This window comes from Lissotriton helveticus, chromosome 12, assembly GCF_964261635.1.
Source record: "Lissotriton helveticus chromosome 12, aLisHel1.1, whole genome shotgun sequence".
In the NCBI taxonomy this organism is placed as follows: Eukaryota; Metazoa; Chordata; class Amphibia; order Caudata; family Salamandridae; genus Lissotriton; species Lissotriton helveticus.
Window position 1 is genome coordinate 608,530,618 of NC_136073.1, and position 21,742 is coordinate 608,552,359.

General features: G+C 45.2%; 1 protein-coding gene across 5 annotated transcripts in view; it reads right to left on the reverse strand.

The window, feature by feature from the left end:
- HACL2 (2-hydroxyacyl-CoA lyase 2) overlaps nucleotides 1–21,742 on the reverse strand; it is a 526,035-nt gene that overhangs the window by 128,617 nt on the left and 375,676 nt on the right. For all 5 annotated transcript variants that reach the window (XM_078671142.1, XM_078671139.1, XM_078671138.1 and 2 more), the window contains one exon: nucleotides 19,650–19,786. In XM_078671142.1, coding sequence (XP_078527268.1) covers nucleotides 19,650–19,786 — 137 coding nt within the window. The remainder of the gene's footprint in view (nucleotides 1–19,649; nucleotides 19,787–21,742) is intronic.

Consider the following 21,742-nt stretch of genomic DNA (forward strand, 5'->3'; position numbering starts at 1 on the left):
CCTGATAACAGGTGAAAAATCGGAATTCGTAGTTCGGCTTATTTTTGAGGAATTTTTTAAAGTTCCAAAACTCCACACTTAGAAAGAATTTCCAAGTGAAACCAGTCAATGTTAGCCTATGGAAGGAAATACAAGTTACTGCAAGTATGGTTCAAATTTCTTTTCAGGATCAGTAGTATGCTCAAAGAAGCAGCACTAACGTTTCTTGTGATAACAGGTGAGTAAATCGGAATTTGTAGTTTGGCTGATTTTACAGGAATATTTTGCTCAATAGTGAAGGAAGGGGGCGGGGCCTGAGGTAACATGTGTGCAAACACGCCCTGTGGTGCATTTTAGATTGGGGAACGAATTCCTCTTCAATCCTGAGGTCCCCTGTGAGCCAACTATACCACTAGGTACCTCCAGTATGCGCCAGGCAGCTGTGTTGCAGAGAGGTGTTCAAAGGGCACGCCCCCTTTTTTACAACACTCTGCAACACAGCTTCGTGGCGCTTACTGGAGATACCTGTTGGACTAGTGGCCCCCTAGGGGACCTCTGGATTGAAGACTTAAAACGTGCCACAGGGCATGTTTGCACTCACATCACCTCAAGCCACGCCCCCTACCTTCACCACTGTGCAAACACACCCTGTAGCGTGTTCTAAGTTGGGGAATTAAGTCCCCCACCAGGAACCTCCAGTATGCGCCAGGGGGCTGAATTGCAGAGAGGTGTAAAAAGGGGCGTGGCCCTTATTACACCTCTCTGCAACGCAGCCCCCTGGCACGTTTTCAGAGGAGGGACTAATTCCCCTTGCATACTGGAGGTCCCTGGGGGCCAACTAGCCCACCATGAACCTCCAGTATGCGCCAGGGTGCTACATTGCAGAGAGGTGTAATGAGGCCACACCCCTTTTCACAACTCTCTGCAATGCAGCCCCCTGGCACATTTGCAGAGGGGGAACTAATTCCCCTTGCATACTGGGGGTCAACTAGCCCACCAGGAACCTCCAGTATGTGCCAGGAGGCTGCGTTGCAGAGAGGTGTAATGAGGCCACGCCCCTTTTTACACCTCTCTGCAACGCAGTCCCCTGGTGCATTTGCAGATGGGGAACGTATTCCCCTTGCGTACTGGAGGTCCCTGGGGGGCAACAAGCCCACCAGGAACCTCCAGTATGTGCTCGGGAAGGTACAGAGTACAGTACAGAGTACATTACTTGGTACCCCGCGATTTAAAAAAAAAAAAATTTGGGGGGCCTTGGGGGTCCTTGTGGGACCCCTTGAGCAGGCCTAGGGGATCAGGGTGTTTCTAGCCTGCCCCCTTTGCATGTTTTGCACGTTTGTTTCACTGCTTTCTTGTGCCTCGGTCTCCACCGAGGCACAAGAAGGCTGCCAACACTTCCTGGTTTGGAGTGTTGACAGACAGTTGAAAGCCAATGACCATGCAGCTCGTGCTCTGGAAGGTACAGAGTACAGTACAGAGTATGGTACTTCGTACCCCACGATTTAAAAAAATAAATATTTTTCTTGGCCTTGGGGTCCTTGTGGGACCCCCTGAGCAGGCCTAGGGGGTCAGGGTCTTTCTACCCTGCCCCCTTTTCGTGTTTTGCACGTTTGTGATGGCTGCCAACACTTCCTGGTTTGGAGTGTTGACAGACAGTTGACAGCCAATGACCATGCAGCTCATGCTCGGGAAGGTACAGAGTACAGTACAGAGTACGGTACTTCGTACCCCACGATTTAAAAAAATAAATATTTTTCTTGGCCTTGGGGTCCTTGTGGGACCCCCTGAGCAGGCCTAGGGGGTCAGGGTCTTTCTACCCTGCCCCCTTTTCGTGTTTTGCACGTTTGTGATGGCTGCCAACACTTCCTGGTTTGGAGTGTTGACAGACAGTTGACAGCCAATGACCATGCAGCTCATGCTCGGGAAGGTACAGAGTACAGTACAGAGTACGGTACTTCGTCTCTAGATATCACTATGATTTTACTTTTGGTATTCTCAGGAACTACTGAACGGATTTACACTATATCTGCGAACCGAACTCTACCTTTTTGTCAAATTTGGTGTAATTCTGTTCAGCCGTTCGGGCTGTAGCCCTGGCTAAAGTTCCTATGGAAAATTGCATGGGGAAAACACGTTTTGGGACCCCCCTTTTTTCTCAGCCCCCACTTGACGAATCACCCCCAACCTTTCAGGGAAGGAGCGAAGCGGAGCAGGCCATTTTCTTGGAGAATTGGGCGAAGATTCGTCCACCAGCGCCAAAGTTATTCCAAATAGAATGTTGTGGAATTCCTATGGAAACTAGGTCCTAACTATATCTACCTACTGGCGACCGCCAGTAGGTAATATATATATATATATATATATATATATATAGCTGGAGTACAGCCCATATCCAGCAATTGGGGACATCACATGATGTGAGGACTGTCATAGCCACTGAACTGACATCCTTATGGACTGCATCTACCAACAAGCTTCTGCCTGGCAGTGAGAAAGCGCGAGTGATCAGCATACCGCACATTGGAGGAGGAGGTCGATTACATCATAAAGGGGCGGTTTTCTACTCACCTGCACCTTGCTGGACCATCAACAAGCGCGGAGACCCAGGAACAGGCACTGATGAGAGCCGATGGAAGGCTTGAAACGCGTCTGCCTTAGCGTTTCAAGGGACTGCTAACACCACGTGCATATTATTTTAATAAATCCCTTGCCCTTCAACTCCGGAGTGTGCCGTGCTTTTTCCTATGAGGAGGAAGTTTTGGTGTTGTGTGTTGTCAGCAAGCGGGTCGCTGACTAACGGCACACCCTCTCGGTCTGGTGCACCGTGTTAAGACCAGCATCTCTTCTTGGACTTTTTGCACGAACTGCAAAAACACGTAGCCCCTCCTAGCGGCTTGGATTGCCACCATGGTTCGACATGCTGCATTGGGGAGAGAGGAGGCGACGCTGTTCGCCTGACTAAGGAGTTGGGGTGAGAGGTTTTTGGTCGAACTGCTGGGCACCTGAGCTGGAGTACGGCCCATATCCAGCAATTGGGGACATCACATGATGTGAGGACTGTCATAGCCACTGAACTGACATCCTTATGGACTGCATCTACCAGCATGCTTCTGCCTGGCAGTGAGAAAGCGCGAGTGATCAGCATACCGCACATTGGAGGAGGAGCTCGATTACATCATAAAGGGGCGGTTTTCTACTCACCTGCACCTTGCTGGACCATCAACGAGCGCGGAGACCCAGGAACAGGAACTGATGAGAGCCGATGGAAGGCTTGAAACGCGTCTGCCTTAGCGTTTCAAGGGACTGCTAACACCACGCGCATATTATTTTAATAAATCCCTTGCCCTTCAACTCCGGAGTGTGCCGTGCTTTTTCCTATGAGGAGGAAGTTTTGGTGTTATATTACCTACTGGCGGTCGCCAGTAGGTATATATAGTTAGGATTTTTTCTCTATGGGATTTTTGAAAATTCTATGTCTAATAACTTTGGCGTTTGTGGACGGAATTGGCTGAAATTTTCAGGAAAATGGCACATTTTGTTTCTGAGCAGCCCTTGAAAATTTGGGGGGGGTTCGTCAAGGGGGGGCTGAGAAAAAAGGGGGGTCCCAAAACGTGTTTTTAACATTGAGTTTTCCATAGGGCGGTTGGCCTCACTTTTAGCTCGAACGGCTGAATGGATTTGCACAAAACTTGGCAAAATTGTAGGGACTGGTAGCCCGATGTGCCTTTTGTAGGTCTCAATATATGTGCTACAGTGGATTTTGAGAAATTAACGTTTAAAAAAAGATATATATCTGTAACAGCGGACCGGGCAGCGCTCCAGGACGCGTACTTTTCGCGCAACGGAGCTTTGTGAAGCGAAGCTGATTGGTTCTCCGGCGTCTGTCAACATTCCAAACAGTCCGTAGCGGCCGCCATCTTGTCTCTCGGTAGGATCGAGAGAAAAGAGGAGGCCAAAGCGAAGGGGCAAATGACCATAAGGGGGAATAGTAGATCCTCGCTGACCCCCTACGTTTGATGTGGAGGTTTTAAAAGGGCCCCGCGGGGCAAAAAAAAAAAATAATAATAATAATCGAACGGCTGAATGGATTTGCACGAAACTTGGCAAAATATTAGGGACTGGTAGCCCGATGTGCCTTTGCTAGGTCTCAATATATGTGCTCCAGTGGATTTTGAGAAATTAACGTTCAAAAAAAGATATATATCTGTAACAGCGCTCCGCTTCGCGTACTTTTCGCGTTACGGAGCTTTGCGAAGCTGATTGGTTCTCCGGCGTCTGTAAACATTCCAAACAGTCCGTAGCGGCCGCCATCTTGTCTCTCGGTAGGATTGAGAGACAAGAGGAGGCCAAAGCGAAGGGGGAAATGACCATAAGGGGGCATAGTAGATCCTTCCTGACCTCTTAGGTTTGATGTACCATTTTGCCAAGTTTGGTGTAATTCCGTTCAGCCATTCAGGCTGTAGACGTATGTAAATGTCCTATGGAAAATTGCATGGGGAAAACACATTTGAAAGTGTTGACATTTAGAACCAATTAAAATGTTAGTTTGGTTTTGTATTTGTGTGTGATGAAAGTTAATTGGTTATGTATATATTTCAAATGAGAGGAAACCACAGCCATTTTGTGATACTACTGTCTGAGGTACATTTGTGAGGAATTTTTGGTGGTGAATTTCTGGTGTTTGATTTACACAGTACTAACACTTCTCCTACTTTTAAAAAGGTGAGTTGTTAATTTGTAAGGGGAACTATGTTGTACACTTGAAGATAATTTGAAAAATGTTTTCTGTTATTTATTTGCAGTCCTTCTGTTATACTAAATACTTGATAAAGTTAGTTTTATATTATGTATTACTAAAAACGATAAATGAAAGTGATTATTTTTTTCTGCAATTTACAGCAAGCAATTTCAAAATAAAATGGCTCACAATGAAGAGACCGTGGCAATTTCTTTTGAATTGTCCACTACATTGATTGAAATTGAGAGCACCAATAATGAAATATTGTCACAAGGAGGAGATGACTTGTATGATTCCATTAGATTGATTGAAATGGACAGCACCAATAATGAAATATTGGCACAAGGAGATGACTTGAATGATTCCACTACATTGATTGAAATTGAGAGCACCAATAATGAAATATTGTCACAAGGAGGAGATGACTTGTATGATTCCATTAGATTGATTGAAATGGACAGCACCAATAATGAAATATTGTCACAAGGAGGAGATGACTTGAATGATTCCACTACATTGATTGAAATTGAGAGCACCAATAATGAAATATTGTCACGAGGAGATGACTTGAATGATTCCACTACATTGATTGAAATTGACAGCACCAATAATGAAATATTGTCACAAGGAGGAGATGACTTGAATGATTTTTTTGATCAATCTCTTGATGGCGAATTTATCGAATGTTTGGAGACCATAGAGTTACAAGAATCATCATTGCAGACTTTTCATGAGGACATTGCTGATGAGCACATGTTACTAGTTCTTTCAAATTTAGAAAATTCTGAAGAATAAATTTATATTTAGAAATCAAAAATTGTTTGAGACATTATTCATTTTTATTTTTAATTTATGAGGTTGTAGCGAAGTGATTGTAGTATAAAATGAGACTTATAGTATAGAGTGCAACATTTTTATGTTACATGGTAAGTTTACTCATATTTACTTCCCTTCTGCCACTATATTATCTCCAATGTGTATTTGACATCTCTTCTTCATCTCCGGCCTCCTTTCTCTCACTGTGTGTCTCCGATGCATCTTATCGCTGCTATTTTGTGTAATTACAGAAGAGAGTAAAATAAAATAGTTCGGAACGTGAAAAGGGGGCAAAGTAGAGTACTCCTCACCCCCTAGGCCTTTTTAGGCGGTCCCAAAAGGATCAGTTTCTGCTTTCCTGAGAGATTATGGTATGAGTTCCATATACCACAATAACTTGCATTACAACATGCAAGATATCTATCTCCTTTTGGAGATATTCGCGCTAAGCGCGAATATCTCCAAAAAGTAACACCTGTCCTGAGCAGTTCTTAGCCATGTTATCCAATGGGAGGTGGATAACATGGCTAAGAGCATTAGCTCGGTAATGCATGAATATCGCTGAGTTTTTAGCGATATTCATGCATTGCGGCCGTTTATTATCGCATTTGCGATAAACCTTGATAATAGCAAGGTTTATCTTCGATCATTTCTGACGATGCTTAGCGGTAAAAAATTCGTTGGTAAGCATCGTTAGCGATAAATATCGCTTAACTTTGGTAATATGCCCCAACGTCTGTTAACGTTCGATTAGAAGGAAATGAGGAAGTGTTGAAAAACATTGTTTGCGCCATCTTGCCTTTTTTGAAATGCCACACTTTTGTGGTGCACGGCAGCCATTTTAGATGCCTTGACCAGACCCACTCTCTGCACGCTGTCGATTCGTAGCATGGCTCCTCACCCTCGCAAGCATCTTCCCCAGGCACTGGTCACCCCCGCTCTCTGTCTTATGCATGGGCAATAAACCTCCCCCATCTGCGCTGCTCTTCCCTGAGAATCACACTCTGTGCCCGCCCGACACCTCCCTTTCGCCCTATTCACTACCGCACCCTCAGACACTCCTCTTCCTCTGTGTCCGATTGTCCAGGCTATCAGCTAGCCCTGCAGATGTAGTTTATGGCCCCAGCTGTAAAGAATCACCCCTCTTCAAAGGAGTTATAGTAGATCAAGGCCCACACCCGATGAGATCCGTCACACCACACGTGTTCCTACTATCTGAAAACCATCCTGTATTGTGATTGGGGAGGGGACCGAGCCTGAAGCGGAAGATTCCAGGAATGACTCTTGGTACATCAAAGTTTTTACAATTATGTGTCACATTAAAAATATGTAGCACTCCAACAAAGTAGTAGGAATATAAAACTTTAATAACATATAAATATATACAACAAAACAAAAACAGTAAAAACATTTAAACAACGAAGAGACCGTGGCAATTTCTTTTGAATTATCCAATAGATTTATTGAAATTGACAGCACCAATAATGAAATATTCTTGTCAGTAGCGGTCTGTTGTGCGAATAGTTCCAAGGCAGCAGAACGCGCTGAAATCTAGATGGCACGAAAGTGATGTCTAGTAAGTTGCCGCCCAGCAAATAACGGCGTGGGGCGCCGCGGGGGTGAGTGAGTCCAGTAGGCACCACAGCTATTCTTACCGGCATCGCAGAATTACTGCTGGGGACAATGCCTGTGCTGTAGCAGGGTCACAGCAGAAACAAAAAGGATTTTGTTGAAGATGTTGTTGGTTTTAAATTTGAAAACAGTTCTGGTGTCAACTGCTATGCTAATGTAGTGGTTAATGTTTTGTTTTCTCTAGAAAATGTAAAAGAGGGGGAGGCAGTCCAAAGTTCCGTTAAAAGGGCAAAGGAAAGGATCGGTGGTTTGAACTATCAGTGAAAAAGGGGAGGGGGTGCAACAATTTTTCCTACCGGGTCACACTGTGCTTTCACCGGAACTGAGGTCTGCAGGATTCTAGTAATTCAAAGTGAGGCTGGCGCCAGCATGGGAGCGCCGACGTCCCGCGGATACAGTTTCGTCACTCCACGGGCAATCATGGCAGTCATTCCCCATCAGGGGTCAGAGACTCCCGCGGCTCCTCTAGAATCTTCAAGGTCGTGGAGGACTACGGTGGTGGAGTCAACCAGTGACCGGGCCATTTCTTTATGCTGGGCCCGCTCTTGCCAGGTCGACCGCCATTTTGAGAGTTCGGTAGCTACTGGCGATCGCGGGGTCAAATGAGCGGACGGGCTCCACCCTGCCGGGCGAGACGTTGCAGCATGGCCACAGTGGAAGAACCCTTTTCCGGGCGCCTGGAGCGCTGAGGGTGCAGCTGGGAAGCCTCCACCTGGGGAGGCGGGAGAGGCCTGTTCGCACCGTCTCTCCCTCCCAGTGCACCCCACGGCGTCTCGCTTGAGATTTGTTATGGCCGGACCAGGCGATGAGGACGAGGGGGGGGGGGGGTCGGAGGCATGTGCAAGACATCCCCCCCAGTGTTGTCACAGCCATTATTCATGAAAGAAGAAGTGTCCCGTCCGTCTTCGGGCCGGGCTTCCGGTAGATGTCGGCCGGACGCCCCTGGCTCTGGCCCCATGAACGGGTTTCTTGGTTTATCGGCTGCAGCCGGATCCCGTCGTCCTCGGCCCCCCGACCGTTGGTGGCCGGACCGGAAGAGCATGTGGCGGGAGTACCTGCAACTCTCAAGGGCCACCGCGGCCGGACTGGGAGAGAGAGGGGAGGGTCGAGGAGACATTCCCCCCCCCTGCAACTGTTCAGCGTTGTAAAGGCAATCCCCTGGCCGGGTCCCGCTGGCCTCGGCCTCTCCTCCGGCTACACCCTACGTTAGGATCTCCTGGCCGAGGCGTGGCAGCAGGACCTGCCTTATATGGGCTGCTCCCGGCTGGGCGTAGCCGCAACCCTGCCCCACCTTGGAAGTTTCCAGAGTGGGGGCGGATGTTCTACTGACTTGCATTTTCCCTAGTCTATCGATTTTTTTGGCGTGGCAGGCGGTGGGACAGCGAGGGGTGATTTGGTTTCTCTTACTGTTTTTCTGGTCTCTCACCACTGGCATATTTTAACGTTTTCTTGTTTCTAGGACATTAATAGGTTTTATCATTACGTTATGTTATTGTTTCTTTGTTCGTTGTTTAATAAAAGTTCATGTTCATCAGTGGCCTACTGATTTTCGTTTTCCTATTCTTTTCTTTCCAGGTTGTTTCATGCTAAAGTTTCTGTTAACAGGATACAGTGATCACTTCGTTATTATTGCATATGTCCTTTTCACTAGGGGTGCTCTCTGGTCGGGCCAGATGACGTATCTCTAGTAAATGGTCCGGGTGAAACAGGTGCATCAATCAGTGGGGAGTAGATAGGCATGACAGATTACAACGGGGGAGAAAGGTCCGCATTACGTACCCTTTCACTACTTGCAAAGATTTTCCTACGTTTATTTGCAAACAGGGAATACCTCCAAAAAGAACTAATTCCCAAACAGTCAATGTTCGGACAATCAATCAATCAATGAGGAATGAAATAGGTACGACGTGTTAAAGGCTTGCGTTACCTACCCTTCACTATCTGCAAAGGGAGAGAGAATATTCCTATTCTTCCTCGTTTGCAGGCAGAGAAGATCCTTAAGAGAACCAACTTCGAACAATTCAATGCTCGATTGAAACAATCAACAAGGGGTACTGTGAACACAAATGAACGCCGCTTATGTACATACGCATTGCTATTTTCAACAGGTTGTTCCTAATGTTTCTATTTTAGCGAGGTCAAAAAGAGATCCCATTAGTGGCCTACTGATTTTGTTCGATTCCTTTTGTTTTTTTACACGATTTTTCGCTATCTGCAAAGACTAAACAGAGTATTGCGACTCTGTGCTTGTTTGTAAATAGAGAATGAACCAAAGAGAACAATCAATCAAATGGAGAGAGAAGCAGGCACGACGGATTACAAAGGGGGCAAAGGGCTGCGTTAACTACCCTTCACTATCTGCAAAGAGAGAGTACTCCTAATAGAAATGAGGGGTGGGGGGCAGCATTCAAAGCAGATCAGTGTGCATAAACACGAAAATGTTTTTACTTACCACGTACTTGACATTCGACAGCTTATGATATTTGCTATTAAAAAACCATTGAAATTCACTGAAAAAACCATAGGTTATAGACCATATATAGTTAGGAATTAGCACTTACAAAACCTTGAAAATTCACTGAAAAAACCATAGGTTATAGACCATATATAGTTAGGAATTAGCATTTACAAAACCTTGAAAATTCACTGCAAAAACCATAGGTTAGAGACCATATATAGTTAGCTGGACATTTTATTGACATAAAACCAATGAAATTCCATATATAGTTAGTTGCACTAACTATATATCGCGCACCCGCAATCCACTGCTGATGATGTCACATATTACATCATTCATGACATGGTCAGTGACATCACTGATGACATCACTGATGACATCTCAAATGACATCACTGATGACATCACTGATGACATCTCATTTGACATCAATGACCACATCACTGATGATATCATTCATGTGACAATACAATGCATCTCCTCACATTTTAATATAACCTCTGTTTCACCCAGTGTTAAAAAGAGAGTATAATTTTTGAAACCATTGACACACCAATACTAGTTACTACATACGCACTCACTGATTGCTACGTCTACACACACCTTCACTCATTCACCCATACAATCATTCATACATACAATCACTCATCTTTACAACACTATCATATGCACTCATACACCTATACAGACACTCACAGTCTGCCACTCATCCATGGAGTTACTCACACACCTAGTCAGTCCTGTAAAGAATCAATGACACTTCCATTTTCTTGTCTATACAGTTAAACATAGAGCACCTTACATTTTCAAACATATACTAACACATACTTACCTTCTTATACAATCATTGATACAAGTACAGATTGATCTGCACAGAGTTACACACCTCCCAGCTAGCCACACACACACTCAGTCTCCCATACAAATACTTGGGCAATCAATCAATAACCCATATAGTTACTCATATAGCTACTGATCAACACATGCAGCAGTTTACAGAACAACAGACATAATGATGCACAAATTAAGACAGTTTAGTCACTAACCCATGCACTCAGTGAGACACATTTAATCACTCACTCATACAGTCAGTCATGCACCTACTAAATCCTTCGTCCAGACACTTACACATCCACTCATTCTTCAATATGTAAGACAGATTTAAACTTTATAGAAACAAAAAATCACTGAATGTTGTTTTCAGTGATGTCATCAGTGATGTCATTTGAGATGACATCAGTGATGTCATCAGTGATGTCACTGACCATGTCATGAATGATGTAATATGTGACATCATCAGCAGTGGATTGCGGGTGCGCGATATATAGTTAGTGCAACTAACTATATATGGAATTTCATTGGTTTTATGTCAATAAAATGTCCAGCTAACTATATATGGTCTCTAACCTATGGTTTTTTCAGTGAATTTTCAAGGTTTTGTAAATGCTAATTCCTAACTATATATGGTCTATAACCTATGGTTTTTTCAGTGAATATATATATATATATACACAAAATTTAAGGCAATAATTGCACCAGTAGTTCTTGGCACTGAAGGGGACTATGTATTGCGTGGATGTGCACATTATGTAAGAGCAAAATGCAAACTCTCACAGTCAAAAGACCTACCCACGATGTCTGCTTCTTTCATGTACTCTCACAGTGAAAAAAACAATGAGCTGGAAACCCCTTCAAAGAGTGAGTTTTCCAACCCATGTTTGGTGGCCCTGCACAACCGATGTCCTTAACGCGAAATTAAAGCTCCCCAGGACACTAGCGTCAGCAATAGCTTTGTTTTTTTGGTGGCTTAGTTGAGGGGCGGATAGAAGTGCCTCAGGCTGTACTTGGAACTAAAGACAAACCCAGTCAAGGCAGATCTGTGTCAATGTCTAAAGTGTGCTGAACCTGTGCCTCATTAGAAATACTGTGGTGGGCAGAAGCAAAATGTGAATGACACCACAAGAGACCAATGGATGAAGAAGGCAGACTAAAGGTTTTTGTAAATAAGTATGCAGAATGTATATTTGTATTAAAAATAAAAGATTGTGCCAGTGGACATAGCTTTCCAAAAGTACACAGCAAGAAAAAAAATGTATCCCAGACCACAACCAGATCTCATCAAGCTAGATAGTTGAAGAGATGATAACTTTACAAGATGGAATTCAACTGGAAAATGCTATTTTGGAAATTTTGGGAGATCAGAGAAAATATAAATTCATCTCAATATTCTAAAGTAACAGAAGTAATATTTTCGAAAGTGGACATCATGCATATCTCCAGAAACACATGCTACGTATATGAAGCTCCTAAGCAACTTACTTAGTAGTCCCCACCAACTGATGTTACCAGCAGATTAACTTGCTCTCCACTCCACCACCTCTCCCCAGGCATGCCAGCGAAGGTGTCTTTTCACAACAAAGATTATAACTTGCTTTTTTAACCATCATTTTTTTAGGTTTCAGTAGAACTCATACATTTGAATCTAAAGCATTTATTAATTTCTCCTGTGCTTGCATCTTTAGCCTCATTGAAAGCAAAGAACATCTTTGTTATATAAACAATTCCCCAAACTCCCCTTCCCAGCTTCCAATATTGAGCCTTTGACATACATCACATGTTTCATCATGGAAACATTTCCCTGAAATCAGCAGGGCACGTGTGTTATCCCATTATCAATTAATCAAGTGGTATTAGTGCAGTGCAGCTAATCACCCTGGGGAGTCTCCAGGCGTTGTGCTGTAGATATCATTCATCGGGATCCCAAGCTGGGAGTAAGTAGGTGCCAGAAGCAGGCGCTGACCTTGACGGAGTTGTGGGACTGTGGGCAACGCCCACGCTTAGGATCCATGGGGCTCAATATACTTGCGATTCACAAAAAATCGTGGTAACAGAACCGTAAGTTATGCAGGTTCACAAAGCACTAGCGGTGTGCACCTTAGCAAGTGCACACACTTTTGTTCACTGGTCCTGAAGAAAGCATTGCAATCACACAGTAGAAGGTTGAAACATGTAGACCTTGTCACGTTTTACACCACGGATGTCTGTGAACAATAAAGTCACAAAAGACATCCTCCACCTCTGCTTTTAACCTTGTCCTTTGACCCTATCAATAAAAAAAAGTTCAGGAATCATATAGACAATTTTAAAAGTCACTATGATTTTCCATTCACCTTGCACTCAATTTTTTAAAAAAAACGCTCTGTAGTAATTCAGGCGTCGCAGAACATCCGAGAGGCACTCGGCCCCTCGAGTGAGAACCGGATGATGAGGCATGCCACCACATAGGTTGGTGGGTGCAGGTTCTTTTAAAAAAAGAAATCGCTCCCTTTTTTTCACCACATTTAGCAGTAATCCCTCTCAGGAATTACTCCTATCTAGTTGTTTGTGTTAATCTCCCTTCCCTTCCTGAAGGGGTTCAGAGAGGGTGAAGTGTGGAGGTGGAGGGGAAGGGGTAAGGGGTTCCAAGCTTTGGCTGAGAGGTTGGAGAAGGAGCATCCTTCGGAGCAACTGTGGAGGAGCTGATGTTTCTCTTCGGCTAGGAGAAGATCTGGCGTTGATTCACGTAGTCTGGTCCTTGGTTGTGAAGGGCTTTGTAGGATAAGGTCAGGAGCTTGAACTGGCATCTCTTATGGACCGGGGCCAGTGGAGCTCTTTAAGGTGCGTGGTGATGTATGTCCTCTTGGGCAGGTTGAGGGGTCTGGCTGCGGCGTTCTGGATTGTCTGGAATATTTGCATGAGTAAGGTGGTGGTGTGGGCATAGAGTTCATTGCCATAGTCGAGCCGGATGGTGATGTGGGCATGCGTCAGTTTTCCTTGAGCTGATGGGGAGCCTTATGAAGATTTTTCAGAGCATTGGAAGCAAGCTGCGGTGAAGGAATTGACCTGACGTTTCATGGAGAGTTTGTTGCCCAGTATGATGAAGAGGTTGTGTAGTTTTTTGGCTTGGGGTAGGTCCGAGATCTGCTGGCCACCACCAGCCGTTCAACAGGGCAGTGTGTCTGCAGAAGATCAGAACTTCCGTTTCGGACCTGTTGAGTTTAAGGCAGTTGTCTTTCATCCATGTCTCAATGTTCTTCATGCAGTTGTGGAAGTTGTTTTTTGTCAAGGTGGGGTTCACTGAGAGTGAGAGTTTTGATGTTGTGAGATCTGACAATGTCTGCAAGTAGTGTCATGTAGATGTTGAAGAGTGTAGGGCTAAGGGATTAGCCTTGGTGTGCGCCGCAGACGGTGTGCTTGGGTTGCGAGGTGAAGGGATGGAGGCAGCCTCTGGGTGCATCCAATGAGGAAGGATGACATCCATCTGAGCGCATTTTCTGTGATTCCAATCTAGCAAAGTCAAACAATGAGTGAGTGGTGGGAGACAGTTTTGAAAGCTGTAGAGAGATCAAGGAGGGCTAAGATGTCATCTGTTGCTGACATCAGGACTGTCTCAGTGTTGTAGCTAACTCTGAAACCTGATTGGGATTGGTGCAGCTGTTTGTTTCTTTCTAGGTACTCTCTGAGTTGGCGGTTGATGGTCTTCTCCAGGACCTTGGTGAGGAATGGGTGAAGGGCGATAGGGTGTTAGTTCGGGAGCTCCCTGGGGTCTGCCGAAGGTTTGTTGAGGAGCAGTCTGACCTGCGATTGTTTCCAAGCATCCAGAAAGGTGGCTGTAGGTATGGAGGCTTTGAGGAGGGTAGTGAGCTGGTGGTTGATCTTGTTGCGTCCGAGGTTGAAGAGTCACTGGGGGCAGGGAGCGGTGGGTGCTCCTGAGCTTATGGAGTTCATCAGGGTGGTAGCTTTCCGTGTGCTATGTTATTCCCATGTGATGAGTGGGTAGTTGTGGTTGTAGGTTTGCAGAAGAGGGCGGAGGGCGGAGGGTTGGGGATCGAAGTTTCTATAGATGGTTGCTATCTTGTAGTGGAAGTGGTCTACGAGGGATTCACAGAGTTCTTGTGAGGGAGGAATCAAGTTTTTTGTGACCGACGGGCGGGTGAACACTCTGATGATGGTGAAGAGTTCCTTGGTTTGGTAGACGCTGGTTTTGATTCACTGTGTCAGGCCTCCTTTTTTGCAGATTGAACTGGAGGTGGTAGTCGTTGAGGGCTGCTTTGAAGGTGGTCGGTTGGTGTTGATCTTACTGGTTCGCCATCTTCTTTCCAGATGTTTACACCTACATTTTGATGTGCGGAGTTCTGGAATGTACCAGGTCGCTCGCTTGGTGGGTCTGTGTGTTTTAGCTGGTTTGGAGGGGGCGAACTGGTTAGGCGCTGGTTATCCTGGTGTTGAAATTCTTTACTGTCTGGTCCAGGTTGGTGGTGATGTTGGGTTGAGCAGTGCTGAGGGGGACAGGTCCATTGCTGCTTAGCTACATTGGTCGAGTTGCGTTGGGGAGCACTGTGTCAGTTGGGGGCAGTGCGTGGCAGACCGGTGAGGGTGAAGTGTACGCTGGAGTGGTCTGTCCAGGTGAATTCTGAGGTATGGGTTTATCTGATTCTGTTGCTTGACGTGAAAGATGGGGTCTAGGGTGTGCTGTCCTGCTCTGTGTGTTGGGCGAGTGACAATCTGCTTGAGCCTGATGTTGTCTATTTATTCCAGGAGGTCGGTGGTGTTGGTGTCAGTAGAGTTATCCAGGTGGAAGTTGAGGTCTCCCAGGAAGACAGTGTTTGTGCAAGCAGAGTGATGAATTTGGCGAGTGTGTCGCCGAGGACTGTTTGTGGTCCTGGTGGTCTGTGGGTGCGTGAGATGGTGGTTTTAGCATCAGCGTAGAGCTGGAAGTTCATGTGTTCCATAGTCTGCGTGGTGTCGTTGTTGGTAATGGTGCAGGTGATTGATTCCTTGTGTATGATAGCGATGCCCCCACTGTGTCTGTTGGTGCGGTTTCGGTGTTTCATCTTGTAGCCGCTGGGGGTTGTCATGGCAATGTCTGGGGCAGATGCGGGGGTGAGCCAGGTCTCAGTGATGAAGGTCACATAGGGGCAATGTGGTGATGATGTCCCAGATTTCGGTGTACAACTACACCACAGGCTCTCAACTTCCCACATAATCGTAGGTGATTCAGCGGATACTGTCTGTCGTCTCAACCATGTCCCCTCTCTTCGATTAGAATAATTTCAATAACCTCATCTTCTGTGGATATGAGCTTGAGGTGGTTTGTTCTAACAAGTATTTCAGTATCAGGCTCCACAGTCCTTCAAAATCCATGTTACTCTCATTAATTTCGCATGGCAGGTTTTCCATTGCCATATTCCAGAATCTTGAGTGTAATATAAGCGCTCTTTTTTCTTCCAGAAGGTCGATACAGCGTTCTTTGAGACACCCAAGCAGTTCCATAGCAACAAGAATTCGCTTTTACAATGGTATTGCATAACTTATGTCCTGATCCCAAAAGGTAAACAATAGTTCCTCTGGAAGAGGTTATCATAGAATATATCAATCTCCTATGAGAGTTCACCATTTAGTTGCATATGGGTGAGAACAATCCATGGATATTTTCATGAGAAGTTGGTATCGATTAAAAATAATCAATTTTGTTCCAGTGGCATGACGGATACATGTTTCCACAGGGGTGAATTCCCTAGCTACCGCCTCTTTAATTGGCTGTTAAGAGTCCCAATCTTGCAGCTGTGCATAATGTAATTTCTACCTCTTAAAATTCCTTTTTACAATCACTGGATGATTCAATTAACTCCTAGTGGTTCAGGGTGATCACAATGCAGCAATCCTGCCTATGCAACACAACAAAAGGTCGCATATGCAAGCCACTGTGAAAGATGGATTAAAGTGTAATGGTATGTACGGGATGAATATATAGCCAAATGCAGTCGCCTATTCATTGTGTCCCAGACTATAAGTGTGGTGTTTAAAGGAGGACTAAGGTACACATTGGTCGGTCTGTCCTGCATGGGTTTCTATATTAGCTTCCAAAGTGTGGGACATGTTATGGCTCTTTTCATATGGATTCATACTTTGTCTGATTCACGGGCGCTCCACTCCCTAAGCACCCTCAGTTGTGTCACTCTATATTTTGAACACATCAACGGCAAGGCCAGTCCAACCCCCTCTCTCTGGTCTGCATATTATTTTGTATGAGATCCTTGGTCTTCCTCCGCCCCAGATATATTTCAAGATCATACTTGTTATTTTGGAAAGAAAAGTGCTCGGGGCCACTATAGGCAAAGCCTTGAATAAACAGAGTAGTCTTGGCATTAAATTCATTTTAAGAGTGTTAACCTTGCCTAGCCACGATACTGACGAGTTTGGCTAGCTCTAGAGTGTAGGAAGCGGTCTCTTTATAAAATATACCAAAAAGAGGTATATTGTGTACGGAGTACAGGTACCTCTTACTAGTGGACAGGGCTTGCTTTAACAATCCTAAGGTGCTCTATTTGTGGTAGTGTGGTCGAGCAGCCATAGGCTTATCAAGGAGGAGTGTTAGACACTTGTTGCATAAAGACAGTCAATAAATGATGCACACACTTAATAAGATCCACATCAATGTAGAAAAAACAAATGCATTTTATATAATTTTTAGCACCCAGAATTTCGTTAGTGGGTAAGTAGTTTTTAAAATAGCAGTTTTGAAGAAAACGGGTAAATATACTTACATTGTCTCTAAAGCGGTAATGTTATCCTATGGGGGAAAATTCATACTGCATACGGGTACTTAAGCAACGACATACAGGACCAATATTCTGGAGTTAAGGGAAGTACGGGGCAAGGTTCAAGGTGGCACCAGCAGGTCACCTCGGAAAGGTCTGGGGTGACCGGGTGTAGAGGTGCTTTTCAGGGTCAGGTGCCCCGTTGGTTTCAATGGGAAGTTGCCGTGGGACAAAGAGGCTGCAGGTAGGGAGTGGGGGAGAGGGAAGTCTGGCTGAACCAACTGGGGGACTCGGGTCTCATGGTGCTCTGGTATGTAGAGACTCCTAAGGTCCAGTTCTCCATCGGCTGTGGGGCTCGGGTGCAGCTGTGTTTTGAGGAGTTAGGTTTTCACTGCAGGAGACACTCATCGTAGAAGGGGCCTGCACAAAAAGGCAAGGGTTTGGCATTTTCGCTGTCTGGGGAAGCCGTAATCAGATATAAAAGGCAGCAGAGGCATTTGAAGCCTCCTGATTTGATATGCTGATTTCTGAGCCATCCTGCTTGGAGGAGGCAAAAACACCACCGGCCAGAGCAGGCATTGTTTCTGCCCTCAGAGTGTGTAGGCTCTCACCCTTGGGGGTCAGGAACCTGTCTGGTGGCAGGCTGGCCTATACCAGTCAGCCAGCACAATAGAATCTTGTAGAGTTTTCAGGGAGCATCTCTAATGTGCCCTCTAGGTGCATGTATTAATACATCCACCACTGGTTAATTAATACAAGGTGTTTGATACCAAACACCATAGATTTCAGTGAAGCCATCATGTAATATGTAACTGGGGAACTCCTTTTTACCAGTGTCTAGCAAATGTACTGTTCACTTGTGACATCTAAGAATTGACTTAGACATTACAGGGGGACATCTGCTCATGCAGATATGTTCACACGTGCAGTATAGTATACCCTGCCTTAGGGCTGTAAGGTCTGTTGTAGGGGTGGCTTACCTATACTGCGTGCAGTGTCTGTAGGCATAGCACACAGGGATGTATGCCATGTTGTGTTTTCACGTATCTGCACGAGTTAGGTGAGGGGACCCTTAGGGTTGCACAATATGTGCTGCAGCCCTTAGGGGCGCACTTTATTACCCATGCCCTGAGTACACGTGGTGCCATTTACTAGGGACATACAGGGGTGCTAAAGGTATGGTCAATTGTGGAACAATTTTACAGTTTTATGGACAGAGATCTGGCACTGGGGATCTGGATAGAAGTAATCCAGTGCACTTCATCAAAATTGCATCAAATACCAGGCAAAAAGTGGGGGGTGACCATGCCAAAAAGGCGCTTTTTCCTACACAGAGGACCCCTCGAAATGTTTGTTAAGAGGGGGAATCAAATTAGCACTGTATAAATCTAATCCCTTTGGCGATATGTAACTTTTTTCATATTGCTTTTCATACCAAAAATCTGCCATTTCTAAGCCCTTAAAAAAAATAGATGTTATTACTACCTCCTCAAGGGATTCAATTTAGTGATCTTCAAGAGGCCCGAGTCAGCCTTGCCCAGATTTAAACTTGTGAAACTACCGATCATCACCTAGTTGCCGCCGTGAACGTTCAGCTCACTGAGTATCCCTCTGGCTCAGACAGGAATCTTGCACTAAAAATATCCTTCTTGCTAAAGTATGAAAGTCTGCTTCAATCAAACTATAAGCTTTGCGAGCACTACAGGGTGAATTTTGAGCTCAAATGAGATTTACTGTTATCCAAAAATCCTCTTGCATTAATGTTTATTCCATTGTGCTAATGTGATTTGTGTTTCACTCTAGCACTAACTCTAACAAAAATGCAATCCATTACTAGCTCTGTAAATTCTTTAGACACAAGCAACCAACAGCCCTCTTCAGAACATGCTGCTGCTGTAACTGCTACTGCTGCACAACTGAATCCATAATGGCTTCTAGGGCAGAGAAATCTTGAAGCTTTCAACACCAATATAGATGAAACACAATCATTACTAATAACGTACAAGGAATAACAAGTGGAATTTTTTCTGAAGTTCCTGCTCATTACAGAAAATCTCAACAAACTCGGAATGTTAAGCAAATGTTGTTTTCTGTTGAGAAACGTGTATACCCCCTCTACACCTGTTTGCCCATTTTGTTGATTGTAACCTTCTATGCCTTTAATAATAAGCTTTTTGACAGTGCTCTGAATACTATTACAAAATGCATAAATGAAACAACTATAGAATTTGTAAGGAATCTTCCATATTAGTACTTCACATAATTGTCTGTTTTTGTGGAATACACTTGCAAGAGAGAACCTCTCTTCTGGAATCGTTTCAGCCACTAAATGCACAAATTCTTGACATTCTAGAGGCTGATAACGCCAAGGTCAACCAGGTTAAATGATGTGAAACAGAAGTATATAATGTAATCAAATAGTATAGAAATGTGTTCCAAAGACATACCTGCTAGAATGACCAAGTCAGCATTCTTCAGAGCATCTCTGCGATTCTGCCGGATGTGGAGTAGGCTGTCCTTTCCCAGCATTCCCCGGGCCATGCCTCCCAGGAAGCAGGGGATTGCCAGAGCTTCAAGTGTTTTCCTGTTGAGATGTGTGAACAATCAGATGGCAAAGATAATAGTAGACATCCCTTGAAAAAGCAGTCTTAGAAGCAATGGGATTCCCTTAATGAAGAATTGACGCACATACATGACCTCCAAAACATGAAGATATTTAAAGAATGAATGTATGTCACAAACATTTGTCAATTCTATACCAGGACTGGGGGTTATGCCTTCTAACAATGTTTTTATCCAAAAACTAGCAAACAGAGCACAACTAATAAAAATACATTTCACAACTATAGGGAATACAGCAATCCAACATTATTTCCTCAGTGTCCTTAACAAATGACATTCAAGAAACTGGAGTATCCCTCTTTCTTCGCTGGTCCAGCAGCAGATATTGACTCTTTGCATTATATTTGTTTTCCCTTCTAGACCTAGCATTTATTAACTTGTCACAGCACAGAGCGCATTCACTGACATCAGTGTATTTCCGTGACAAGGCCCTAAACTAATGCGTGTTCACGCGTGATCTTAGGTAAATATATGTCACAGTCCTATAGGTATTTCAGTTTGCTCCAGAAAATTATATTTACTGTTAACTTTTCACAGCGGAACACACTTGCACAGAAACCAACATTTTCCACACAATTAGGGTGACCAGAATTTTAAATCCAAAAACCGGGACATTTCACGAAAATAAAAGAAGGACTACAGTTTTATTTCAAACGAGCGCACAGAATGGCAGTGCTCCTCATTAAAGAATTACAGAACAGGCAGCTAGACCATATATAAAATGCAATTTTTAAACCCAGAAGCTTGCCTGGTAATTAGATTACTTTCTTGAAACAACTGCTAACTATCCCTGCTCTGCAAAACATAAAAAACACCTCCCACAGTTTTCAGTCACACCTCTCTAACAAGCATTTGCAATGCAAAAGGTCTCGCATTACTGAAAATACGATCTATTGGTGTTGCATTATTATTGGCAACGCGAAAAGCTCAAACTTTTACTAATGCGGGACCTATTGCATTGAAAATGATTGTTCTAAACAGTAAAAGCTGTGCATGAACCCCGACAAATGCGTCATATATTGAACACCAACCTTGCTGGGTGTCCTTTGCCTGTTTGTCTGCTTGCTGTCCACCTTTCTGGCCACTCTGCTACACCCTGCAACGCCTCGCGGCCCCCGCTTTGCGGGAGCCGCTCGCAGGCAAGAGACTTTGCTGAGGAGCCACTTCCTGGGTCTACACTGTGCATAGGAGCACCAACGCGCTTCCAGGGACACTGTAGCTGACCCCAAGGACAGAGGCGGGACTGCGAGGACCAGCGTGCTTAGCGGCGCTGATCGGCCGCAGCTGGTCCTCTTCCCGCCCCCTCCTCCAGTTAAAATCGCCACGGAGTGAGAGCATCTTGGGATTGAACACCAACCTTGCTGGGTGTCCTTTGCCTGTTCGTCTGCTTGCTGTCCACCTTTCTGGCCACTCTGCTACACCCTGCAACGCCTCGCGGCCCCCGCTTCGCGGGTGCCGCTCGCAGGCAAGAGACTTTGCTGAGGAGCCACTTCCTGGGTCTACACTGTGCATAGGAGCACCAACGCGCTTCCAGGGACACTGTAGCTGACCCCAAGGACAGAGGCGGGACTGCGAGGACCAGCGTGCTTAGCGGCGCTGATCGGCCGCAGCTGGTCCTCTTCCCGCCCCCTCCTCCAGTTAAAATCGCCACGGAGTGAGAGCATCTTGGTATTGAACACCAACCTTGCTGGGTGTCCTTTGCCTGTTCGTCTGCTTGCTGTCCACCTTTCTGGCCACTCTGCTACACCCTGCAACGCCTCGCGGCCCCCGCTTCGCGGGAGCCGCTCGCAGGCAAGAGACTTTGCTGAGGAGCCACTTCCTGGGTCTACACTGTGCATAGGAGCACCAACGCGCTTCCAGGGACACTGTAGCTGACCCCAAGGACAGAGGCGGGACTGCGAGGACCAGCGTGCTTAGC